Below are 26,360 nucleotides of genomic sequence, written 5' to 3'. Positions count from 1 at the left end.
TTCTCTGCAGAAAGGCTCTGCAGCGTGCTCTTTTTTTGTTCCAGACAGGGCTGAGACAACCAGGACTGCCCCAAGATCACAAGACATGCTGAAGGACAGTGACTCAATTCTTCAAGTTCCCTGCCAACGACTCTCACATCTCTATCAGCTATCTCCATGTCTTGGTCTTGAGGTGGCACCTTGCAAACTGCTCTGCGTGGCCAGGCATTAAGATTTTTCTTCAGTTATCTGTGGTCAGTCCAATAAACAAAGACCCCAGAAAGAGATTTCTAAACATGATCACGGTGGAAAAAGTATTCTCTAACTACCAACAGGGCTCATGAACTTATCAAAGTGATCACTTTGATCTTTGGTAGGATGTAGCCTCCCTGCTTGGATTATTAGACAAAGCGGGCTGCAATCAAAAACCAGTCCTCTCTGCTTCCTCTGGATGAAGGCTGGCTTTCAGACTCCCCGAACTCTGCCCCCCAGCCTGTTACTGAACACCCTGTCACAAGCAGTGAGGGTAAATCAGCATCGTTGGCTTAGCTGAGACATCTCTGACTGCACTCAGCACATAAGCAATTAAATGGGTTCTTTTGCCTTGCATGCCTGTAAATGCTGTAAACGCTTCAACCTCAATTGACTCTTTGGTAAATGATTTTCCTTTGTTGAAATGATGCTGATGCAGCTCCTGATTCAAATTCTTAGTTAAAATGCAATTTTTTTCTTAACATTTCCTGGCTATAGTTGGTAATTGACTCCTAATGGACTCTGTCATGGTTGAAATGATGCTAGTGCAACAACAGAAACTGCTTCTCTGCCCACCCTGGCGTGCCTATCCACTATATGCCTGCAGACAGACACCAGCCAACAGGCAATATTTAGGGCTCAACTCCCTCACTTTGGCATCCTCAGCATCCTTCCAGCCCCATTCTCCACTACCACCCTTTTTTCCTTACCACCAATGACGAGCTGCTTTCTTTAGAGGGAGATATGCCAGTCATGGGTGAGTTTTCCAGATCAACCCTCAAAGGAATTCAATAAACAAGGTTCACAGTGATACTATATTCATCATGGGGGGGGAGGCAGGGGCAATAAATAAATAACACCACACACACACATTTAGCACAAATTCATGGGGGGGGGGGGGGGGGGGGGGCAAACCCCCCCCCCCTCCATATTAAAAAAAAAAAAAACAAACACCAAAAACATTTTAAGGAAGTGGTGGCCATTAGCATCAAGCAATAACTGCCTAGCATTCACTGCTTCTGCACAGACCCTCTCTGCACAGCCCCTTTTGGAGGATGATGACACAGGTGCTCTCTCTTCACAAGGTGGAGGGACAGGAATTCCCAAGGACTCACTGGAAACATCTGAGATTTTGTAACAGCCCTTCTCTACTGAAGGTGCTGAATTTAGTCCAGCCCACGCTGTCCTCTTTCCAGAATGGGAAATTGAGGTAACATCAAATATGAGTTGAAACCTATGTTCTGGGCTCCTTGGACTTTAGCTTGGCTCAGGGAGAAATAAGAAGCAGTAGCTCCCAGAATCCAGGATTCCCCCAGCAGGGCTGCTCTGATTACAGCTGAGGATGAGGAGAGGGGCATGTACTGAGCTTGGGGAGACGCTGCTGAGACCCAGGAATGGGGAAGGAAAGGGAAACCTGGACTAGAAAAAGAAGGCAGGTGAAAGACAACGGGTTTGTGGGACAACCCTGCACAGCAGTACCAGAATACACTTGGGAGAAGCAGGGAGACAGATGCCATGAGGCATGAATGGCTGGCACCATTTCATCCCACTTCTCAGGGAGGGAAAGGGAAACAGGACTTAAACCAGCATTTTTCAAATAGGAGGGAGACAGAGAGCACACCAGCCAGAGGACTCTGACAGCGGCTGCCTTAGACCATTCTGCCTTCCAAAAGACATAACCGAAAACGCATCTGCCAGGAGGCAGCCAGCAGCCACTTGCCCCTAAAAAGCTGAGGGCCTGATCCCACTAGGATTGTTGAAGGAAAAACATGTTACCCAGCCAGAGCACAAAGCAGGGGAAAAAAAGAGAAATCTTTACAGGCTTCTCTGTTTCCTTCTTCTGTGGCAGCTTCTTCTTGGGAGCCTTGCGCTCAGCGCGTCTCTGCTCAGTGGTGGTGTCAGCAGCTGTGATGAGTTTCTGAAGGTCTTGGGTTCTCTTTTCTCTCTCTTTCTTCCTGGTTTCGATTTTGCGGAGCTCCTGGATGAGGTATTCTTCTTCTGCCACCTGCAGACCAGAGCACGGAAAGGCAATCAGAGCAGCAGAGAAGGCCTAGCAAGGCAAGGGGGCCATCTACCGGTAACAACTCTGCTCTGGGCCAGCCTGGGAATGCCTTTAAGCTCCCCTGCCTAATATCCTGCAGAGGACTTGGATTTGCAGAGCACATTATCTTCCATAGCCTTACCCTGCATCCATGGCAATGCCAGTCTACAAACTGGCAGGTACTGTGTGGCAATATTCATGATGCACCCTTCAGCACCATCTGTAAGTGATCAATCCCTCCTCCAGATAAGGAGGCCAAGAGCACAGACAGAAGGGTAAAAAAGCCCAAATATACTGTAGTTGCAAATGCAGCGCTGTGAAAAGCTGGGTCCCTCCTCAGACATAGTATGTAGAATTTAGAGCAGCTATGCCTAGTACCGGGACACCTGTCAATGTGGGAAGGACAAGCAGAGTCGTTACACATGTGAACTTGTCACTAGGGGGAACTACTAACAGAAAAGGATGCTCTCCCCCAGCCTTTGGGGAACACACAGTTCCTTAACCTCTAAACCCAGGGACCGTTACACAGCTTCAACAAAGAGAACTAAACATGCAGATTTACAGTCATTGATGTTTTCTAGCAAGATTTTTACTCTAAAGGAAATAATTTTCTCCCCATGGGACTCAGGGACTCATAAGGACATTGATCTGAGAATTTGTTTCTATTCAGAGGACTAGTACACTAAGTGTCACAGAGAAGGTGTTGGCAGCTACCAGAGACCAAAACTCTGTTCACCTAGCCCTCTCTCCTGTACAGTCAGATTTCTCAGTTATTCTCCTTTTGTATCGCTTAAAATGACATGAACTTGAAAACAAAAGCAGTACTTAGGTATTGCTCTTTTCTTGTCCAGTCTTTCTTTCCCTTTCCCACCCTCTGGCCTATTTCATTCACCTCATAAATCTTTTGGAGCAGCGATGCTCTCTTCCCCAAGTTACCTGCTCTGGTGTCCTATTGTACAGCCTTTCCAGTTGTTCCTTCCTTCGCCTCTCGTGGCCAGCATCAAAGACTGGGATTTTCAGGTCTGTGCCTGGAGCTGCACGAATATTAGCCAGCTTGGCACAGATGTGGTAATATCGTTCCTTCAGGTCCTCCACTGATCTTTTCTGTGGAAGACATCACAGGAGGACATTATGAAAGAACGAAGCAAAACCTTGTGCAGTAGCCAGCTAAGGACCACTGGCTGAAGGATGTCAGATAGGGTATAAGACACAGTGCCTAGGAAGAGCCTTGCCAGTCCCAGTGGAACCCCAGGGAAGAGGGATTTTCTCAGGGAACTGTATCAATTAACTGTCATGGGTTCACAGCTACTAAATGTTGGAGCTGAGGGTTAGAGACAATACAGCAGTGAAGCATTCCCAGATAAAAGGATGCAAGGATAGTTGTCTCAAGACGAGAAAACCTGTGAACAGGAAACTGTGTCAACCATACTGGAGGTCTCCTCTGAGCTGCTCCAGGCGATGGCTATTCAAGCCATAACCAAGAAGGTATCAGCTGCAACAATTCACTGCCCATCATTACATGGAGTCTGAGCTGTGTTCCCTTACTCCAAGCACCAAAGGTGTTTGGGCTGCACAGCTGGCCAGACTCTTGTTATTCCACTTTGCTACAGACTCTTCATGTGAGCCTTTCAGAGGGCAACAAAACACTCCAGCATTTGGAGCTGTTCTGTAGGAGTAACATCATTCCCTCATGTCACCAGGAGGCACGGACCAGCAGTTACAGGAGATTTAGCATCATGACACCAGGGTTGCATCTTCAGACCACCGATGGTCCCTGCTTCACAGCAGAGAGAACAGAAGCCTGCACCAGGTCAGACCACAAGTCAGGAGCAGCACCAGGGAAAAATCCCAATATCCAGGAACCGTTAGCAGATCCTTCTCCCAGGACCTGGACTGGAATCCAGGACACCTACCCTGCTCAGCTAAAGAAACTCCCCAGCTGCCTTATCTTCAAGGAACAATGAGTTGTTCTCCTGGCAGGGACAAACCTTCTAACTTTCTAATAAAACACAACATGGAATGAGCACAGTCACAGTGGATTTAATTACAAACAAAGCAAGCAGCAATGCCCCGTGCTGGAAATTCAATATTCCTTGCTGCCAATAATTCATTATTTTCCCCTAATTAAGTTGATATAAAGGGTAATTTGGTCTTTGCAGTGCAGCAAGCCCTGCACGTGCCGTAGCAGCAGGTTGCTAGCAGAACCTTGGCCCCCAGGACTCACCTTGAACTGCTGGTGATCATAGCGGTCATGAATCACCACAAAGCGCAGATCAAAACGCCGAGCCAGGTCAAATAGGTGGTCTGTCTCAGCTTTGGTCCACGCATCATCATGGAGATACATCTGGTACTCCTGCTCCGAGTAGACAGGTACCTGCACTGTCTATGCAGGAAAAAGAAAAACATGGCAGTTCTCTTGCAGCACTGCCCTTCTCATTGCCAGCTGGTAGGGGCTGAGATACTTGAGCCAAGAACAAGAGCAGCACACTGACAGGAGGGGGCTGCCAGAACCCTGAGCAATGGGTCCTGGTAGGAAACATGACAAGCAGGCAGGAGACTTGATAAGGAGCAATGTGTGATCTCAGGACCACAGACATGACATTCTGGGGAGCCTACCAGGAACAACTGCCTGGGAGGCTGAAACTTATTTCAGGTGGCTGACACAGGCAGAGGTCAGCAACCCACATCCTGACAATAGGTTTCAAAATTATCAGGCTAAAATGACAATGAAACCAAGGTTCAGCCAGCCTCCCTGCATTCCTCCCACATAGCAGCACCAATACCTTGACATGAACTGCTCTGACAGTCAACTCTTTACTTGGGTTGGGACATGCTTACTTGTGCGGGAAGAACAGGAAAGGCAAGGAGCGGTGGTTCCTAGCCTTTGGCACACCTCCTGCTTTGATACACAACTCACTTCCTTCGTGTTTGGTGCAGACAGTGCTGTGAAGATCTGAAAGGCCGGGTGCTGTACAATTGAGGGCCATAAACTTGGCAAACAACTTTGTCCCTACCTTCCTCATCCACCCTTTCTCCATCAGAGCCACGGGGCCAAACAACAGTCCAACTCTCAGAGCATCCCAGGTGCCTAAAAGGCCAAACCCACACCACTGTCCCCAGCCTGGAACTGCTCTGCAAGGGCTCTATCCAGAACACAAGTGTCACATGAGTACTAAAGGAGCAGTAAAAATACTTGGTGTATTAGGGGAAGTCCTAGTGCGTGGTAAAGCAAAAGTGCAAACAAGTCTGTGCTTTCCTCCCTTACCCCCTCCCACCACTCCTGCAGTTGAACTTTGCTGACCCTGAGGAGGTCCTGCCTCCACACAAAAACATGGTGCGCATGTGAGCGGCACACATGCTTCAACACCTCTATGCCCTCCTGAGTCCTACACCAGGAAAGTCCTCCTCTGGTCTGTATGGAGTTCATGAGGATCATTTCTGAGCATCCAAATCACAGTCTCTTTAGGTCTACTGCCTTTTCACAGAATCACAGAATCGTATAGGTTGGAAAAGACCTTTAAGATCAAGTCCAACCGTAAACCTAACGCTACCAAGTCCACCACTACACCATGTCCCTAAGCACCTCATCCAAACGTCTTTTAAATACCTCCAGGGATGGCGACTCAACCACTTCCCTGGGAAAGTGGTTTGTCCATCACTTAGAAACAGAAGCATAAAAGGTGAAGCATATCTGCTGGGGACATACCACACCTCAACCTTCAAGTACCACTTCCACCAGGAGAAGCACCGTCCTATTAGACACTGTAAGGATGCCCTATGTAAGTCATGAAAAAGAAAAAATATTCTAGAGTAGCATACATATATGAAAAAAGCCAGCAGGGCCCTCTGCAGCGGATGGAAGGAAGGTGGCAGATGCCAGGTCAGAGAACAGAATGGGACATGAGCAAAGAGCAGTCCCCAAAACACTTCCTCAGCCGCTTTCATGGCGGTTCAGGTGAGAACTGCTGAGAAATGAGAAGGTGAGAACTCATCAGATAGGAACCTTGAGCCAACCACAGGATGACTATAAGTTCAAATGCAATGCAGCCATGAAAATGCAATTATGACCCCCAGAGAGGGATTTCCAGCAGAAACTGGCAGGGTTTCAGTTGCACCACAAGACCTTGCCAGGGATACCAACTATAACTCTACTGACCCATGTTCAGGAAAGATGAACTGAAATGGGAACAAGTACAAAGAGCAACGAGGATGACTAATGGGGTGGGGAGCTTGTCTTCTCACAGCAGACTGGAAGAGAAAGGAGCCTAGCAAAGGAAGTTTGAAAGGGAACCTGACTGCAAGCTTCAAGTATGCTAGATGGAATGAAAAGAATACCCACAGGAAGAAAAGAACAACTGAAATAAGGACAAAGAAATTGGCTTGCAAAGAAATGCCAATTTAACATGGAAAATTTAACCTGGAAATGAGAAATGGAGCAGACACAGTCTGGAACAGCTTCCCAAGCACAGGGGGCAGCACAGGGGCAGAAAAATCCAAGTGCTTTTCAAAAGGAACCTGATCAGTTTATGAAAGGGACTAGATGGTGCAGGACCTGAAAGAGCCAAGAAGAGGACTCAATGGCCCAGAAAACCCCTCTCAGTCCTACACTTCACACTACAGACTCACACAATGATGGGCATTAAATTAGCTGAAACTGCTCAGAAAAGATCCTGGAGCCATGAGACAGTTCTGTGAAAACATCAGCACAAAGCCCAGCAGTGGTGAAAAGACAAACTGAAGACTAAAAGCGATCAGGGGGGAGAGGGGGGACACCAAAAAATCAGAGAAACACAGCCAATGTACAAACCCGCCACACTTCCATAAGTTAAACATGAACCCCTAGTCCACCCATTTCAAAAGAAAGGATATTTGAGAACAACAAGGGTGACAGAGGGCACAGAAGGGCAGATGTATGTCAAATTATGGAAAACACAGTACATAGCAAGGACAATTTACTACATCATGTAACACAAGATCTCAGAGGCACCAAATGAAACACCAAGGCAGCAGTTTAAAATGAACAGAATAAAGCACCTTTGCACACCATACAAAATTAACCTGCAGAACTCATGACCATGGGATACTCACAAAGCAGCTTTCTGCCCTGAATGTACCTAGCAAGAATTATTAAACACAAATTCCAAGTTAAGAAATCCTTAAGCCAAAGACCACCAGAAGCTAGGAAGAAATTATCTGTATTTGCCCCATTCTCATGCTCTTTCTCTAAGCCTTTACTAATGGTAGCCAGAAACAGAATATCTGCTGAGACTGGCTTTTGCTCCGACACCAGTGAAGCTGCTTTTACATTCCTGTTTCACGCCCTGGATCAAGGCTCAGTGTACACTGTGAAACCTAAGTTTACATTTTGGATTTCACAAAGAGAAGGGATTTGGGTGGGAGACTGGGAGCAGAGAGAAAAGGCAAAGCAACCGGGCAGTGACATGGGAGATGGGTTAAAGAGCTTGACTGACCAGTGGGACAAACTACGCAGGAAAATGGGCTTGTGCCAAGGGAAGTAAGAGATTTGAGCAGAGGTATCAAGTATGTGAGAAGGAAGCCACAGAAGAGTCTGGAAAAGTAAATAAAATTCCTCTGACATAGCAAATATCTGCAAAACTCCTCATCAGTGCCTTCTACCCTCTCAACCACGGATCCACAAGGGTAACAACTTGCTCCTAGTATTATGTAATTGTGCATGTGCAGATGGCAGAGGTCTGTACCACTAATCTAAAGGTTGCAGCCTTGCTGAAGGCTCTTCTGTCTGTCAATTCATGGTACATGATAAAGTTAAGGAAACAAGAATCATATAATTACAACACCCATGTGTGGTCCCCTCTGATAAACTCAGTTCAGCTCAGCCAAAAACTGTTACAGCAGTAGAGTCTTAGAGACAGTTACAGTCCCAAAGTTTCACTCAGACAGCTAGGTAGGTGCCTTGACTAAGTGAGTCATGCTTCAGACTTCCACCCTAGACATCAGAGAAGAGATACCATAGGAGGCTCTTACCAATGTCCCAGCAAGAGGAAAAGCATCAGTCAGAGCTTGAGCCTTCTAACATATAAGGTCAACCAACCACTTAACTCTGCAGGAAGCCAGGCTTCGTTAGAGCTGATACTCTGTGGGTTGCAAACTTAAAATGCTGTATACAGTTATACGCAAGCAGAGCTTTTGTGGAATCATGTTGTCACATACTTTTTTTTTTTTCCCCTTCAGATTTGCATCATGAAGAGGGTTAAATTACATTATGAGGCACCCTAACACTGCTCCTTCCTAACTTTGGAGGTCCTGACTTTAAAATATAAATCCTGATGTAGTTTTCTTTGTGCATGCACATAAAAGCCCCAACCGCTCAAAGCAGATACATCTGGGACAAAAGACAGCAGGAGATTACAACAACACATTGTGACAATTTAATATAAGACGCAAAGAACAGGGTACTGCACCACACTGATACCACAGGAGCAATTTCAGAGGGAACACACCGTAATTCAGCATCTGTGCTGGAATCTGGCCAAGAGGCTGCAAGCCAGCTTTTTGGCCATGAAGCTCAAGCGAATTTTTTCATACTGGGCAAAATAACAAGACTTTAATGTCTCACTCAGAATAGAATATCTTTTACTACCCAGAGCCTGTAATCAGGGAGAGAATGTTGGTTAGGAAATGAATTAGATGGTACAGTGCCTCCTTACCAAATCAATGACTGCACACAGAGGGCTCTAGCAAGCTCTGACCACATGCTGAGCCCACTTAGCTTAAAGGATCTGGAGGCATCACAGTCTGACATCACACTGCTGCAGGCCGTGCTGCAATTTAAAATGCAATTGCCAAATCTAACTCAGCCTTCATATGTTGAAAGAACCAACTTCGTGTCTGGACATTCAAGAAGCTGACCGAAGGGTATTTTCCAGCTGCTATTTATATGGTTTTGTTTGAAAGCGCTCCCACTTACTTTATTAAACCTGGCAAAAGGGTAGTCCTTTCCTTCCTCTGCTGCTCTCCGCCAGTGGTAGAACATCGCTCCATCTTTTCTCGCTGGGTTGGTGAAAGGCATCCACTTCCACGGCCGGACTTTCTTGGACCCCAGTTTTGCTTTGACTGTTCGATAACCCTGAGTTGTATCACTTGGCAGCAGCGGAGGTGCATCCCTGTGGTAGAGAAAAGCACTGGCTGACGAGAAGCAAGAAGCAGCCCAGGACAAACCCAAGGAGATTTCAGACTTAGAGTGGGATCTGCCACCACAAGGTCCAGGGTGGGAAAACCTGAGTTTAAGCTTTATTCCAGGTTTTGCACTTCCCAGACTGCAATGCTTCCCACATCAGAGGACAGAATACACAGTACGGATGGGTTTGAACAGAACCATCTGGAAAGCAAACTACGCAAGAGACCTCTGGGGCAAGGGCACAATTCATAACAAGCTAAATACAGGCTGCTCCCAGTTGCAAATAAAAGAGAATTAGATACAGAAGGGTAAGAACACTGCCTTGTCTGCACTAGACTGTTGTGCCTGTACCTAATTCATCTCCTACACAGAGAAAACCCCTCAAACTTTGGAGAGAGAAGACAGACACTGTCCATGACTGTCTAAGACAGAAGGGCACAAGAGTGGGCCAAGCACAAAGGGGAATCAATCTGGGAAGTGAGACTGCCCGTGGTTTCAAGAGGATGCTGCCCTGCCACCAAAAGTCCAGGCTAACCCACAACGTGCACAGATGACCATAAGCTCTTACTTTTTGTCAGAGTAGAGGAGTGCATAAACTTCTCGGTGCATTCCTTCTGGCCTCTTAAACGTCAATGTCTCTGAAGATTTCTTGGATTTTTTCTGAAACAAAAGAATTGCATTTTAGATTCAGAAGCAGAGATCCCTGAGGGAACATTGAACTACATAACACGGCATGCTGTGATGGTTTTCTCTTTTATCTATTTTTAGACACCTTGAATTTCTCCAGGAAAGTGCCTGCTCCTGGTGGAAGACACTGACAGACAAAACGTGCCCACTTTCAGTGATAACACTCACCAGTACTCAGACACTTGTTGTTGCTGATAACACACACTTAAATTCCAAGTTGAACATCTGGCTGTAGTTTTCAGAGGCTGGCGCACTAAGCCTTTTCCTACTAGGTAAGCACTGTCCTCACGTGAAGGTATTGATGCATTTAATTAAGTGATTCTCTACCTTTTAGAGAAGATAAGAAATGTCTTCCCACCCTCTCTTAGTTTTTGTCACTTTGTTCTGCAGCAACTTCAGTTCTTACCAGTTGTGATCAAGCCCTTGCAGTAGCCCCACGTCAAAACTACGGGTATCACCTACAAAAGTAAACCCCTTGTTGCCGCCTCCGCTCTCCCATTTATAAAAGAAAGAATTTTTTTGAACGTAGTTTCTTCATACCAGGAATTAAATGTAGACGACTCAATCTGGCCCCTAAAACCTTGCCAGAACCGATGGTTTCCAAGACACGTTCCACCTCATATCACATAAACAAGTTTATAAAGTAATCAGCTTTGGATTCAGCTAGATACAGTAACAGCCACATTAACAAGGTACACTTTATTTAAGTGGGCCAAGTTTACCAAGTAGTCCAGAGCATTTGGTCCAACTGTACCGTCTTTATAACTACTAGCCACGTCACTACTTTTCAGTGTTTACCATATCACTACCAACTTTTAAATCAGAATATTTTGCAGTAGTAAAACTAACACTGTATCATAAATTGTATTAAATCCATACAGTCACCTTTATCAAGCAAATTCAAAATCCCATTAAAAAAATAATAATCTATCAGCTTGGACTACAACTACTTTCCATAAAACTTCATGACAGACATTCATTATATTAGCACCTTTTCACTCCCAATCAAACACCTTTCTCCTAGCATGTCCATCACTTTGCCCAGGAGTGATGTAAGGCCAACCAAGGCAGTTACCCGCAGGTCACCACACACCCTGTTTGAACACGGGCTTCTGGAATTCCCCCAAAGCTCCCAGATTTATTAAAAGTTAATATCAGCAGGTCAGAGATCAGCTCAGCCGGCTCTTTTAGGAGTTGAGAACAAATTACTTGGTCCTGCTGATTTAAATGTTTTTATGCCTAGTAATTTTTATTTTAACATTCTCAGTCACTAATGGACTGGAAAGTACTTCATGGTTCTCTTGTGATTTAAAGACATCAATCTGTTTCTTTTCTAATTGTGAACAGATCTATTTCCTGAGCAAGTGCTGCACTGTTATTAGCAATTTTGCTCTCTCCATGCAATAATGGCTTATACCTCTAGCTTGATTTAGTTTCTGTACTTTGTAGAAATTCAGAATGTTTCACTCACAGCCACAAGTGGCCTCCTGCACTCCTCCCCGCACCTCTCATAGCACCTCCCCTTCCTCTCTCTTTCCGTTACAGTAAATTTGAGGAGAAACCCATCTTATTCTCTGCTCCAAAAGAGACAGACAGCCACGAGTACTCCTTCAGCTTTCCGCTAGCTAACAGGCAAACGCATCTAAATCAAAGAACTCACAACTCCAAACACTTAGGGGCACAACATCACAGGCGGAATCCAGCCAACAAGCTGCTCACTGGACACGCTATTCACCAACGCAGCTGATAACTGGTGATTTTAACATTTCAGCCTTTAAATTACTGCAACTCATGAGTTTTCCATTACACCAATTATACTGTGTGTCCCATCCCCAGCAAGGCAGTCATGAAACCACTGCGCTTCTCTTCAGAAACAAACATTTCAGTGGAGGCAAGCAAAGACAGTCAGGAAGTACTTTCAGGGATGGGGTGGTTGCAAATGTTTGGTTTTGTTTTGGTTCTTTTTCCAAACAAATACTCAGGCTTTACTTAAAATCAGACCACCTCTGTACCAGAGAGCTCCTGGGGTTTCATCTCTCCTGGCTTGTTTCCAAGCACCTCCACATCTCATAACTACTCGTGAACTGAACTTCCCAACACCTTGCAAAGCACAGGACAGCCAAGAACTTGCCCGAATTTAAAACACAGGAGGCAACAACATACCACAGCATATTACCACACAGAATACAGCGCATGATAGTATATGTCCTTAACAGAGCTTACTAACTTGCCCACATTCCCACAGGCAACGCATCCCATTTCTCCCAAACCCCAGCTGCACACCTTCCCCATCCGTGGTTTGAAGACGTCTACTGTTCAATCAAATCAGACAATGTCTTTTTCTTCTAAAACAGGTCTGTGTTATATTATTTCCATCTGCTTGGGGGCTAGACGGTAAACACACTTCACACTTGCTCCACAAAATAGGAATTAAAGAGACAGCTGAAAATGTCCTGGGGCCAGGCCCAGCTCACCAGGACACCACTTACAGAGCTCGAGCCTAAATACCGCCCCAAATGCCACAGCACAGTTAACTAAGAACACCAGGAACCCGGGAGTGGGGCCTTCCAGGCATTTCCAGATACTCCTAGGAAGCCCAACAATAAACGAACTATGGTAGGAACGTACTTTATTCTACCTTTTTTCCAATATTCACCCCAGACACCACATGCAAGGTCAGTCAGTGCCCAGAAAACAAGCAGTGGCCCCTTAGGGCATCGCAGTTCACCTTATCCGAGTTGATGATATCCTTTTTGTTGATGGTGCCCGTGTTCTCCGACTCCACGCCGCCCAGCTCCAGGATGTCCCGCACATCTGCGCCCGTTGCCATCTCTCCGCCTGCCCGCTGGCCTTGCCCGCCGCCGTCCCGTCCGTCCCCTCCAGCTCTGGGGGCGGGGGGGAAACAGGGGGCCGGGGTTAACGTGCACCTCCCGCGGGGGCTATCCCTTACATACACAAACACGCATATATATATACATATACACACGTGTATCTACATACATACACGGAGATATATACACACACCGCCCTCAGCCGCCTCCCCATCCCCCTCAGGCCCAACAACAGGGCCTTGTACCCGGCCGGTCCCGGGAGCCACGCACGCCGAGCCCGCGGCCCGGAGCCCCGCGGGGGAGCCCCGGGAAGCCCGCGGGAGGACGGGCGGGACGAGGCGGCACCGCGGGGACACCGCAGCCCCGAGCCGAGCCGGTCCCGCGCTCACCCACCCTCGCCGGCTCCGCAGCCACCGGGACGGTGCGACCACCACACCGGCCCGGGCAGCGCCACTTCCGCTCCCGCCGAGAGGCGGCCGGAAGCGCCCGGAGCCCTTTGGGGAACGCACCACGGGGGGGTGAGGGGCGGGGATGGCGGGTTCGCGCCCCGCTCCCGGCAGGTCGCGGCCGCCCCGGGCCTGGCGCCGCCGGCGCTGCCTCCCCCGCAGCCCAGCGGCCGCGCCCGGACCCGCCCGGGCCCGACGTACCTCCTACCCGCTCCGGGCGGAGAGCCCGCTGCAGGCGGGACTCGCTCCCGCGCCAGGAGGTGGCAGCACAGCCGCGCTCGGCCCGGGCCCGACGGGTGTCTCCGAGCCCGGCCCGGGGCACCCCCCACCTCAGCCCGGCCCGCGGCCGGGGGTGACCCCGTGTGCGGGAGGAGGGGGCTGCAGGGCGCCCGGGGCCTTCCAGGGTGCTCCCACCTTCCCCCCCCAGTTGCCCGAAGCGACGGGCTGGGGGTGCCCGTTCCCCCGGGGCCTTGGCGGTGGGTCGCTGGTCTCTGCCTCGGCCAGGGGCACGGGGGCTGTGGGGCAGGTCTGGGGCAGGCCATCCCCACCCCACCACCCGCTCGGCACACGGTGACAGAGGGCATCTTGGTGGCAGTGCCCTGCTCTCCGCAGGGTCTCGGGGCTGACCCCGGCTCCCCGCAGAACTCTTAGGAAGTTTTCCGTCTCCTCGCTGCGTCCCGAGGCACTCGCTCGCGGCTGTCGCACCCTCCCGCTCTCCCCGCCAGCGGCGAGCCAGCCGTGCCAAGTGGCTGCCTGCCAGGCGGGCGCTGCACCACGTGGCGTGTTCGGGCTGCCCGTCCCAGCTTCGTTTTACAAAGCGTACGCTCCTCGCCTTCGCACTTGGCAAGGAAACCCTCCCAAAGTGCTCCGGAGCCGCAACGCTTACCTGAGGCCGCAGGCAGCCAGGAGTGAAAGTTTTACTAATAGGACTGTCCTGTTTCCTCTTCCCTGTGGGAGGAAAGAGAGAGGGGGAATGGGGAAGGGAGAGGAAACAGCCGTGTGGGGCCAGGAGAGTCTTTGAGAAATCACCTTCCTGCTGCATCGAGGCAGGAGCAAGGCTGCCTGGTGGAGGTTTGTCCGAAGCAGAAGGTTTCAGCATGGGGCACGGAGATCCACAGCAATCTGCCAGCCACCTCGGATAGCCCAGGACAGGGGGTTCCCCCGAGGGGATCTCTTCTGTGCAGCTGTCCCAAGATGAGCTGAACCCCGGTGTGCCAGGGTGACTCAGACACGCAGCCCCTCAACACCAGCCAGGCTGGGCTGGAGCTGCCACCGTTGCCATCCTGCCCCTTCCCACAGGAACTGGTGTGTCGCCTCCGCACCAGGGCCCAGCCTGCGCCAGCGTGCCCCAACGGGAGCTGGTAACACCCCTGGAGTGTCTGTTGTCCCCAGGCACCATTTAACCCCTTTTCTGTCCCCTCCCATGCTGCCAGGGATGGCTTTTCGCATCTCAGCCCTTCCTCCCACAAGCATGGAGCCAGTCCCCAGGTTTCTCCTGTCCTGTCCGTTGGCTCTCAGCTCTGCCACGTCCACCCAAGCCCTCTCCCAGTCAGCGCGTGCGGCCATTCTTAATCATTCCTAGCGTCTCTCCTTGCTCTCTTGCCACAGTGTCCATGCTCCCCCGAGGTGGGTCTGCAGAGGGAGACAGGGCTTTGCTAGTACTGCCTTCCTCTGCCTTTGCTGACACTGTCACCCCTGCTCTGCCTCCTGGCAAGCCTGGCACTGCTGCTCCAGGGCAAGCTTTGTAAGACCAGAGAAAGAGGATCTCTCTCTTCACCCCTCGGTCGCAGGTCGTTCACGGTCTGTTCATGTTGTTAAACAGGACCAGAAAATACAACGAGTCCTGAAATAAAATCCAGAGACAGGTGGCTATTCAGTGTCCTTGGGTTTTGATTATATCCCCCACTTTTAGGCCTGACCTGCTCAAACCCAGCTTCCAGCCCTATCCCAGCAGGACTGAGCCCAAGCTCTGCCCCAGTTGCAGGGTGATCAACTCACTCCTCTTCAACAAACTAAGCCCACAGCACGTTCTGGGCTCCTCTCCCCAGGGTAGCAGCTTCTTAACCTCATGAAAGGTGGAGATTGCGGGCAGCTGGGTTGTGTTATTCACAACCCGCCTCCCCTGCACCTCTCTGAGTGTGGGTGTCACTGCGGGGCTGTGTCCCACCAGGAGCTGTATGGACCTGCAAGCGAAACACATTAGCTGGGTGCTTCTGCTAATCTGATCAGCAGTGAAGCAATTAGCATTGCCTTCAAAGGGACCCAGAGATGTTGTTTCTGGGCAGCAGCCGCTGCATCCCAGAGCTTGCACAGCCTTCAAAGAGCAAAGGGGCACAGCTGGAGACCTTGGTCAGCCCGCACACCCCAGTGCCGTCCACGAGAGTTCTGCATGGGGAAACGTGCCCAGGTCTGTCACCTCCCCGGAGCACCGGGGTCCTGCCTTGCCGTGGCACAGGGCGAGCCCAGGGAAAGCAGCAGGTCCGGGAAAGCCAGCAACAGCAGGGAGCCCCATGCTCCTGTGCCCCAGGGCTTTGGCAGGGGGACAGCAACAGCCAGCATCCCTGTCCTGTCGCTGCAACCTCATCATCCATCTCCTGCCACCCTGCAGGTACAGGGTGCCAGCCGTGGGTGACCTCACTGCCACCCAGCAGCTGGGGGAGAGATGTCCCCTCACATTTAGCCCTGGCAGGAGGGCAACGCTGGCCCCCTCCTGGCCAGCTGCCTGCCTACCCCAGGGTCCCAGGGGAAGGATGATCCTCATGCCCTTTGCCCGTGCCCCGGCTGCCAGGCATGGCTGCAGGTGGCCCCAGGCCAGAGGTGTGCGTGCCTCCAGCCCAGGGCTCAAGGTGCGTGTGTCTCCCGGCCTGGCACCAGCGGAGGAGGACAAGTGCAAACACTGTGGCCAGTGGGGTGGGAGGAGGTTATCTGGGGCCTAGCAGTGGAAAAACTCTCGCTGTGTGACTAAGGCATGATAGCACCAGGTGTGGGTCCAGGCAGGGTGAGCAAGCCAGGGAGTTATCGCTTCCCCGTGGGTTCAGGTGCCTGAAGCCAAATGTTTCCTAAGGGTGTGGTGATAGCCACAGCCCCGTTATCACGGCGCCTGGCCCACCCCGAGTGGCAGGGCCGTGGGGACAGGCTGCTGGACCTTCCCCCCGTGGCAGGGATGGGACACTTCCCACCGCCCTGCTGGGAGGGGGGACACTAGCCCTGGGAGCATCCTTCAGCACGGACGCTCCGTCCCTGGGGACCCGAGCTCCCACCTTGTGTTGTGGCAAGGAAAGGTCTGTGTCAGCCCCTCCAAGCACCCCCAAATCGTCCCCCCCACCCCATCTCACTTCCAGCACCCAGATCCCCTCCCCAGCTCCATGCTGTCCCGTGGTCTGCAGCAATCCCAGGGTTGAGCCCTGGGCAAGGAGCCCTCCCAGACCTGCAACTCCCACTTCTCCCCACGGCCCCGCATCCCCGGGCCAGCTCTGTGGGACCTGTTGGCTGCAGCACGGGGGATCCCCACAAGCTGGGTCATCCCCAGAGGATGGAAACCCACTCAAGCTGCTCTTTCACCCCCCCTCCAGCCATGAAACCCCCGGGCCCCCGCTCCTGCTGGCAGGTGACTGCAAGGTGCCAGGCCACGCTGCGGCCATGACTCACTCCTCTGTGGGGAGGTGTTTCTCCATGCTTCGTGCCTTCCCTTCCCCGTTTGCCTCCCCGCTGTGCCGGTTCGGCTGCACCCCAAAGCCACGGGGTTGAGCTTTAAGGTTTGCAGGGGGGTCAGGGACCTCTGCATCCCCCCCCCCCCAGCTCCTGGGGGCCTTTTTGCCAAGAGGTGACCAAGGAGGGAAAGGAAGGCCAGGCTGGTGAGAGGAGACACATCCCAGAGCAGGGTCTGCATGGCCCTGGTGCGGGCATGGTGGTGTGGGCACCGTAGCATTGCCCTGCCAGCCAACTTTCCCTCTGCACCATCCCTGCAGCAGCCCAGTGTGTGACCCAGGACACCAAGACCTGCCCCAGGCTGGGCCAGCCACGGACCCAGGGGTTGTACATGGGTAAATCAGCCCTTCAGGAACCAGCCCGGCTTCTCCAGAGCATCCCCCTCTCCTCTGGCACAGGATGCGCTGTTAGGGCCACGTCTCCTGCAAAGCAGGGTCCCACCCAGCTGACTGGTGCAGTTTGGGTCCCCGTGTGCCTCTGCCAGGCTGGGGCAAAGCTCTTTCTGGCTGACCACGGGTGCACGGACCACAGGCAGGGATTGTGCCCCAGCCCTGCCTTCCTCAGCACTGCCAAGGGTGTTTTCTTGCTGCCCTCATCACTTTGCAGGGCAGGTTTTGCTGGGGACAGGACTGGGCTTCCTCCTCAAACAGAGAGTGCATCTTGGCCCAGGCAATTGGAAGAGGGTGTTTTTTATTAACAACAAATTAACCGTAATTGCCATTTCCACTACAGCCACTCCTCACCCAGGCAAGGTTCCCAGCCATGCCGGTCCCTGCGACCGCTGTGCCCCATCGTGTGCCCGAAGGAACGCCTTGCCCCAGGCCCGGGGGAGCGAATGGAGTGGCTCTGCCCGGAAAAGGAGCCGAAGCGCCTTCCCCTGCTCTTGCCTCCATGTAAGGCAGCGGCAGCAGAGCCGGGCCTCCCTCCCGCCCCAGCGCAGCGATGATGAAAGGCGAGGAAGAACTGGTTTGTGCTCTGATCTCAGAGCCGAACCTCAAAACAGCCGCGGACCGTCACTCCGGCTCCCAGGATGCTTAGGGAGGACAGGACAGCAGAGCCAGCCTTTCCAGTGGGACGGGATGGTTGGAGAAATTCATCGTTCCCCTGGAAATAAAAATAATAATCATAATAAAAACACAAAGCCAGAGATTACTTATACGCACACAAACACGCAGGCACGCACTCTCTCCCCATCTGGCTTTGCCAGCCTGACTCATCGCTAATTCAAACAGCCCACACCTTTCCCTCTCCCTCCGTGTGACGTTTTGAACGAGTCTCCGGGGAAGAGGCAGCAGTTTTGCTCCAGCCACTCCCCGAGCGTCGGACCCTCACCCTTGGGTACCGGGGGTCCCAGGAACAAGACACCCCCAGTACCCCATCACAGGTCACTTGTGTCCCAGCACGGTCACCCCCACACGGGCACCTCTCAGAAAGTGGGGCAAGCAGAGGGTGGAGGCAGCTGTGGAAAGGACAAGTGATTGAGCCTGGTGGATCTGTGACACCTGTGGATGCAGTCCCATGGTCCCATGCCCGGGCCTGCAGGCAGGACGCAATGTCCCAAGCTGCTGCCACCCTGCCTGGAGACACCCACGCTGTTGTACCTGATCAGGGCAGACCCCAAGGCCAGGCACCAGCCCCGGGACATTCAGCCTGACCCCAAAACACTAGCCAGCCCCTGGGGAGGCATCAATCCCGCTCTGCCATTCCCATCTCTTTTTCCAGCTCAACTCTCTGCAGCTGCAAGCAGGAAACAGGGAAGGAGCAGGATCAGCCCTGCCCAGCCCATGCGGGCAGCACAGCTACATCCCATTTCCTCTTGCGGGGCAAGGAGCACCAGGGCATCTCCCAGCCCTGGCCAGCCACCTGGGGTTGCGGCAAGTAGCACAGGAGGAGGAAGCCACTACCACCCTGGGCCAGGGCACCGCACAGCCCATACGGCATGCTCCCTGCGCTGCCAGCATGGTGTCAGGTCCAGACAAGCCCCAGCCTTCAGAAGGATGCGTGCATCACGAGTAATCAGCCGTGGGAGGGAGGAAGGGATGGAGCCAGACCTGCTTGCTGAGCTCGGGACCTGCCAGCACGCTTGTGCTGAGTCACCACCTATTAACACAGGGAAACCTCAGCACCTGAACCCCGCCAAACTGCTGGGCCACCCCCGGGAGGACAGCAGGGAGAGCACACAGGGCCAGGCAGCTGCCACGGACCTCCCCGTTGTGACCACAAGGCCAGTGCCACAGAGCTCCTGCTGCAGGGGACAGCAGAACAGGACCGCTCAGGAAGACGACAGGACCAGCGAGGCTCCCAGTACAGTTTCGGCTGCTGTTCCCCTCAGCGGTGACTCACCGCAGGACCAGTCACACCATCCCAGTGCCGCAATTGCCCCATCTGCAGATTAGGGAAACTGAGGCACGGGGAAGTGGGGTGACTCAAAAGCTGTTGCACAGGAGATGCTGCTCAGATGCCGAGGCTTGGGCGTTCCCCATCGATCCTCCACAGCTAACTTAAGCAGAAATGAACATCGATATAAATATTTACTGACAAGTGAGCCCAGCCTCACCCTCTCCTCTTAGAAGAAAGCTTTAAAGTAAACTCTCCTGGCTCTTTCATGTTTACATCTTGTTTATTTATTATACAGCAGATCACAATATTTCAACAGTTTGCATATAAAGAAAAGTAACATTTCAGAGTGCAAGAGACCTAACGTGCCCAAGCAGAGAAATGTTAATTAACAATATACACAGACGGGAACAGTGCACTTCCCAAAGCCGAGACTCATCTGTGTTCCCAGCTGGAAGAAAAAAATATATTAAAAAAACAGAAACATTATATATTACTGCTTTGTTTAATTTACAACTTGCTTTGCAGAAGCTGCACATAAAAAGACTCATTTTCTTTTGAGTTTTTTTTCCCCCTCTACGAAAGTTTCAAGTATAGCAGAGACCTGGGCATTCATAGCTGGACTCACTGTCCTTTACACACTAAATTTAAAAAAGCAGCATGGGGAAGGCAGCTGCAGCAGTACCTGGTGTCATCCTGAGGGGAAGAACAAGACAAATGAAAGCAGACAAGAGCCAGGAAAGCCATTTTAGGCTCCCGAGCGGAAAACTGTGGGAATGGCCAGGACCAGGCTGCCCAGCGGGGTCCCAAGCTGGCAATGGGAGCATCCCCGCTCCCTGTGCAAGGTGATGCTGCGCTGCCAACCCCTGCAAACCTTTATAGCCATGAGCCACAGTCAGGTCCCACCCACCCTCATCCTGTCCAGCCTGGGATTTTGGGTCAGGAGGTTTGTTCTGATGGCCACAACCGAGAAGACCAGCAACCCACTTCCCAGCACCGTGACCCACGCACCCAGCGGGCGTGGGTCTCCAGCCAAAACCTGGCCAGAGTCAGCCACCACAGTCCCTGGAGCCAGGGGGGTGCCAAGATCAGAGGGGAAGGTTTTTAAGCTGATGCCAAATATAAGCCAGGAGCTCTGGGGACAGATCCCTGGTGCACCAGCCCCCCCACTCACCGGGTACCTGGCTGGGGGGGACCCTCCAGGCATGGGGAGGTGAGTGGTGGTACCTGGGCAGGGGCTGGAGACACTTTGCGCAGCTTTGCTCCCCATCTATACCCCAAAGCAGCCCTTCCCCACCACTCAGCTGGGCCCAGCTCTCACAGCGGGGGCAGGAGGAGAAAACTAGTTATCAACTACAAGCGGAGAGGGCTGGGCAGCCAGGCTGCTCCCCAGTGCCGTCCCCAGCCCGACACTATTTACACCATGAGCTGGCTCCAGGGACACCGAGTCCGGCTGTGGCCCGCCGCTCACATGTGCCGCTTCATGTGGAGGGCGAGGTGGTCAGAGCGGGAGAAAGCCCGCTCACAGAGGTGGCACTGGAAGGGCCGGTGGCCCGTGTGCTTGCGGTAGTGACGGGTCAGCTCATCGGAGCGGGCAAATTTCCAGCCACAGCCTTCCCAGGTGCAGTGGTAGGGCTTCTCACCTGCAGAGGAGAGGGGGTGTCAGTGGGCTTGGAGGTCCCCATCCTGCCTATACCTTCACCAGAGTTGCTCCCCCTGCCCAGCACCCCCTTTTCAGGAGGGATCCCTGCCTACCACCCTTAGGAGAGGGGAGCCCTGCTGTGTACTCATCCCCTGCACACCTCTGCCTGACCCACCTTTCCTTTTGTCCCCTCTCTCCTGCCCTTCCCCATGTGCTCCACTGTCCCATGTGCCATGCATGGGGCTCATCCTCTGGGCACCCCTGCCCCACTTCAGACTGTGGGTGCTCCCCTGCGTGTCCCTGCTGCGGGGCCACACCGTGTGTCCTGTCCCAGCCCTGCCCGGAGGGTCTCACCATACACCCCCAGTCTGTCTCCCCCCTCCACTTGCCCCCAGCCCAGCTGGGGGGGCTTCTCCATGTGCCCCCAGGCCCTGCCCCTTCAGTCACCCCTGGGCCCCGAGGCCGGGGCAGGGTGTCGCAGGGGTGGTCTCGCTGTGTGCCTTGGTCCCCCTGTGCCCCTGCCCGGCCCCCACCCGGGGGTCCTTCTGAGCGCTCCCGGGGCCATCCCCACTTGCACCCTGTCCCACGCAGGACCCCCTCCGTGCAGCCTCGTGCCAGCTGCAGGGTCCCTCCGGGTGCCCCCACCCGGCCCCACGACGGGGACCCTCCGTGCGTCCCCGGCCTAACCGCGGGGGACCTTCTCCGTGCGCCCCCGGCGCCTCCTCCCCCGCCGCCCCGCCACACCTCCGGGAACCACGCCGGAGCGGGCTCGCGGGTCTCCCCATGTGCTCCGGTCCCCCCACCCGGGACCCTCTGCGCAACCCCCCCGCGTGGCCGCCCTCCCCGGCGCGCCCTTACCCGTGTGGGTCCGCATGTGCGCCTTGAGGTGGGAGCTCTTGGTGTAGGTCTTGCCGCAGCCCGGATATTCACAGTTGTGCGTGGCCGTCCGCTTGCGCGCCCACGAGCGGCGGCCGCGCTTGGGCTTGCAGTCCTCGGGAGGGGCCCCGGCCGGGAAGTACTCCAGCACCGGGGAGTTGGGCGGCGTGACCAGCAGCCCGGGCAGCCCCGCCGGGCCCGGCCCCGGCCCCTTCAGGGGCTCCCTGAAAACACTGAAGTGTCCATGAAACTGCGGCGGCGGCGGCTGGGGGGCGAAGTGGGGCGCGTAGCGGTGCGGGGCCACGGCGTAGTGGGGCGGCAGGTCGGCCAGGAGGTGGGGGTCGGCGCCGGGCAGCGGCTCCTCGTGGGGCCCCAGGCGGCCGTGGGCGAAGCCCGGGTAGGGCAGCGGCGGCCCCGGCACCGGTCCCGGCCCGGGACCCGGCGCCACGCGTGGCTTGTGCTCGGCGCCGCCCGGCCCCAGGTACTCGGCGGCGGGCAGCCCCAGCATGCAGGCGCGCTCCTCCGGCTGCTCCTTCTTGATGCGGGGCCCGAAGGGCTGCGCGGGGTCCAGGGGCAGCGGGCGGGCCAGGGGCGGGTGGTGGTGGGGGTGGTGGTGGTGGTGGGGGCCGCCGGGCACCCGCAGCTCCGTGTACTCCCTCCGTTGCAGGTCGCAGTGGCCAGGCAGGTCCGGGGTGAGCAGCTCGGCCACGTAGCTGTGGCCCTGGCCCTCGGGGTAAGGCGCCGGGAACTTGCCCGGCGTGGGGTAGGAGCCGTCGCTGTCGTAGGTGGTGCCGCAGCTCTCGGGGGTCTCGGGCAGGGGGTAGTTGGGGCCGGGCGGCCCCTGCCCGCCGCTGCTGGTGTGCGCCAGGATGAAGTCCAAGTCCACGAACTTGCCCAAGTCGTCCTCCTCCCGCTTGACGGCAGCGGCGCCGTCCTGCTGCAGCATCCTCTGCGGGGAAGAGGGGCGTCAGGACCGGCGGGGCGACGGCTGCGGCGGCGCCCGCCGCTCGGGCACCGCGCTCCGCGCCTCCCGCTCGGGGCGGCGGCTCCCCCCAACCCGTCCGACGGGTCGGCACCGCTCCGGCTGCGCCGCCCCCGGGGCGCCCTCCGACGGCGGGAGGGGCGCCGCCCCCACCGGCCGGGCTGAGCCCCAGCCCGGGACGCTCTGCCCCGTACCCCCCTTGCCGCCCCCTCCCCGGTGCCCGCTGCTTACGTGGAGCATGTCGGCGGGCCGCTCCTCCAGCGGCAGCAGGCTGGCGAAAGTGGAGATGGAGGGCAGGGTGCTCTCGTCCACGGCCGCCGCCATGGCGGGCCGGGCGGGGGAACCGGGGCCGGGGCGGGCTGGGGGTGCGCGGAGCCCGGCACCGCTCCGCTCCCCGCGGCGGCGGCAGCGCTGCTCTGCGCCGCCCCGCGCCCCTAAGCTGTTAACAGCATGGCTGCGCCCCTATTGGCCCGGCCCGCATTGATATTCACCGCCGCCGCCTCCCATTGGCTCCCCTGTCGCCCCAGCCACGCCCCTCCCGTGGGGCTGCCCGGGCGAGCGGGGGTCGGTGGCCGCCCCTGCCCCGACGGCTCCCCGCGGCCGGGCCGCGGCAGCGTGGCGTGGGGTCCCCGCGCCCTGCCCCACGCTGCGAGCGTGGGATGCGTAGCCGGGCCCACCCGCGCCCTGCCCCACGGCGGGAGAAGGGATAGGGGTGCCGGTGTGGCTCGCAAAGCCCGGGGTCCCTCCTGCCCGTCCCCACGGCGTGAGCGGGACAGCGGTGCCCTGACGCCTTGCCCCACGCTGCGAGCGGGGAGGGGGGCTGTAGATCGCAGAGCCGGGCGTCCCCCGGCACCCTGTCCCGAGAGGGGAAGGGGCGACGGCCGAGTTGCATGCTAGCGTGTGCGAACGCGAGTGGGAGTGTGCCGGGGAGGTCTGGTGCGGGGTTACAGCTGAGAGCACGCCGGCCGGTAAGCCGGGCACAGCGCTCGCCATGGCAGACGCCAACCGCATCAGCGAGCAGAGGTGCCATCGCAACGGGTGCTTGTGCCAACCAGGGAGCTGGGCCGGGGTGGCTGAGCCCCAGTGCCCCCACACCACTCGCTTCATGTAACAGTGCCCGTGAGGCCGCGTCCCCCCATGCCGGTGCTGTCGGTGAGGCAATCAGCAGCCCAGAGCGCACCAGCTCCCATCTGGCCGTGCACAGGGTGCGTGTGTGAGCCGAGATAACTGCCCGGCAGACCCTGCCGGGTGGCTGGCACCCTGCCTGCATCGCCTCATCTCGCCCCACAGCCCCCGTGAGACGTTTGTCTGCCCTGACTGGGGATCGGTGCCGTGGCCGAGCCTCTGAACGCCCTGCCACGGGGGGCACAGGCTGGCTGGCCAACCCTGCCCACCCTATGGGGACCCCGGGAGAGTGCCGTCTGCCCAAGGGCTTCCCACGCTGGGGGACATGAGGGGACTGGGATGTCCCACCACGCAGGAGACACCCAGGTACCCTGCTCCGTGCCAGCAAGTCAGGACATGGCACGGAGACCCAGGGCGCTGGGCAGGCCTCCCCGGGGGCTCTCTGCCACCCTGTCCGGCTCGTAGCGAGACCTTCTCCGCTTTGGCCCCCGGCCAGCCAGTACCAGGAATGGCCCTGCTACTGTTGTGCTTGTCAAGAAGCAATGGCCCTTATCTCCTGGAGCCTGTCTCCCTGCTTTCTGGGGCTTTCCATCCCCAGATACCTTTCTAAGAACTAGGGCTGCTGCCTGCGCTATTCAGAAGCAAGGAGTCGATTTAAAAAAAAACAAATAAAAACACCAAAGGTGAGGTGCGCGCACACACACGCATATGCTGCTTCTGGATCCAAAGCTACTCTACCAGTTGCTTTCATCACCGCACTTTAATTATAAGGGTGGAGCATTGCAATAAATTATTTCAGTAATCCAGTGGAACAACAACGATTCAAATCTTCCCCCTTTTACCAAGAATCCCTGCCCTGGTTTCCAGAGCACACGCTGGGTTGCTGCCTGGGCCCTGTGTGCCTGGCTGCCGGCGAGGGTGCGGGTTTATTAATGCTACCCAGCGGATCAAAACACACAGGCTGCAAAGTCCTTCCTTGGAAAAAGTCACCTCCGAAGTGGCAAAGAAGCATGTGGGCATCATTCGAAATCCCTTTTAGCCTGGCCCCCAGAGCAGTTTATTTAAGTCACTGGTTAATCCCATTATTTGTTTCTTAGCCAAATAATAATTAATAGCAAGGCAGTTCCTGCCCCAAACTTTTATAGATAAGTGAGAGCAGATGCCACAGGAGACAAACACTAATTCCACTTGTTTTTCCCCTTTTCCAGGCAGTTCTGGTGTCTGCACCTGTGAAGCGCTGGCTTATTTTAAGAGAGGCATCGCCAGCAGATTGGGTTAATTTTTACAGCCAATATTTCTTGCAAATGTGGGATATTCCCCAGGAAACTCTTATTACTGATGCCGTGGCGGGAGGGCTGGCGCAGAGGGGAGCGGCACCACACCAGGCACCACACCAACACAAGCGCTGCCAGCACTGACCACGCAGGGAGCTGGGGAGGGCAGCACGGGAGGGATTTGCCTGCTGTGAGCCGCAGGGTGGGTACGGGGGGATCCCCACCACAGCCCGGCCGGCCCCTCGGCCGCAGGAGCCTCCTCCGAGCCAAGAGGGAGGCGAGCGGGAGCAGCCGGTGCGCGCACAGCCCGCTGTTGACAGAAGCCCATTCAGGAAACATGGATTATCTCCCGCGCCACTACGGCAGGCTGTAAAGTCGCTGGCATCCCAGGAGATCAAACGGTGGCCTGGCGGGAGAGCAAACAGAGGGTGGGAAGGGCCACCCGCTCAGGCGATGGCCAAAGAGGAAAGGGTTAATGGTTATCCGTGCTCTTGCCGCATCTGGCAGCAGAAGAGCATGCCATGCCCAGCGTGGTGTGCTGGAGGTGGCTCCATCAAGCCGAGAGCATCAGCAGCCCTGCCAACACTGCCACGACACCCTCCCCATGGCACACAGCACACGTGGGGCAGGCAGAGGGGCGATGCCCTGTGGCACTGCCAGAGATTGTATCAGTGCCCGGGTTGCCCAGCGGAACCCCCAGTAGACCCAGAGGAGCCCCCTACCCCACAAAACACCTGGGACTGAAAAACACCCGCACTGCGTCCCCCCTGTGCTCCGTCAGCTGGAGCTGGGGGCCTGGAGTGAACCCGGGGACTCGCCTTCGGGGCATCTCCGGTGCCCCCTCACCGACAGGAACCGTGGAACCCCTCCAACATGGCCCACGGCATCACAGCCCGGAGAGCTTCTGCTTCAGTGGGAGGCAAAATCCGAGCCCCAAAAGCTCTGCAGGGGAGTCCATGGGGAGGTGCCGTGGGGAGCCACACAGCAGGACACCCCAGGCTGCTGTGACGCTCTGGGGTTA

General features: G+C 55.2%; 2 protein-coding genes across 7 annotated transcripts in view; both read right to left on the bottom strand.

The window, feature by feature from the left end:
* Positions 1 to 13,430, bottom strand: part of DMAP1 (DNA methyltransferase 1 associated protein 1) — a 44,810-nt gene extending 31,380 nt beyond the window's left edge. For 3 of the 6 annotated variants that reach the window (XM_075508617.1, XM_075508618.1, XM_075508616.1), the window contains exons 1-6: positions 12,847 to 13,003; positions 10,000 to 10,091; positions 9,222 to 9,417; positions 4,497 to 4,655; positions 3,209 to 3,376; positions 2,051 to 2,236 (exon numbers count right to left, since the gene is read on the bottom strand). In XM_075508617.1, coding sequence (XP_075364732.1) covers positions 2,051 to 2,236; positions 3,209 to 3,376; positions 4,497 to 4,655; positions 9,222 to 9,417; positions 10,000 to 10,091; positions 12,847 to 12,948 — 903 coding nt within the window. In that variant the 5' untranslated portion in view covers positions 12,949 to 13,003. Of the gene's footprint in view, positions 1 to 2,050; positions 2,237 to 3,208; positions 3,377 to 4,496; positions 4,656 to 9,221; positions 9,418 to 9,999; positions 10,092 to 12,846; positions 13,064 to 13,338 lie in introns of those variants that run through there. The other 3 variants (XM_075508621.1, XM_075508619.1, XM_075508620.1) reach the window with 3 other exon arrangements.
* A 6,271-nt stretch (positions 13,431 to 19,701) lies between these two features.
* KLF17 (KLF transcription factor 17) lies at positions 19,702 to 23,398 on the bottom strand. The gene is made up of 3 exons (XM_075508613.1): positions 23,172 to 23,398; positions 21,941 to 22,907; positions 19,702 to 21,083 (listed from the first exon to the last, which is right to left on the bottom strand). Exons 1-3 carry the CDS (start codon positions 23,262 to 23,264, stop codon positions 20,908 to 20,910), a joined length of 1,236 nt encoding a protein of 411 aa, XP_075364728.1. The 5' UTR covers positions 23,265 to 23,398; the 3' UTR covers positions 19,702 to 20,907.
* Between the last annotated feature and the right edge of the window lie 2,962 nt (positions 23,399 to 26,360).

This window comes from Mycteria americana, chromosome 7, assembly GCF_035582795.1.
Source record: "Mycteria americana isolate JAX WOST 10 ecotype Jacksonville Zoo and Gardens chromosome 7, USCA_MyAme_1.0, whole genome shotgun sequence".
Taxonomy (NCBI): Eukaryota; Metazoa; Chordata; class Aves; order Ciconiiformes; family Ciconiidae; genus Mycteria; species Mycteria americana.
This window is presented reverse-complemented; position numbering and strand designations above follow the sequence as displayed.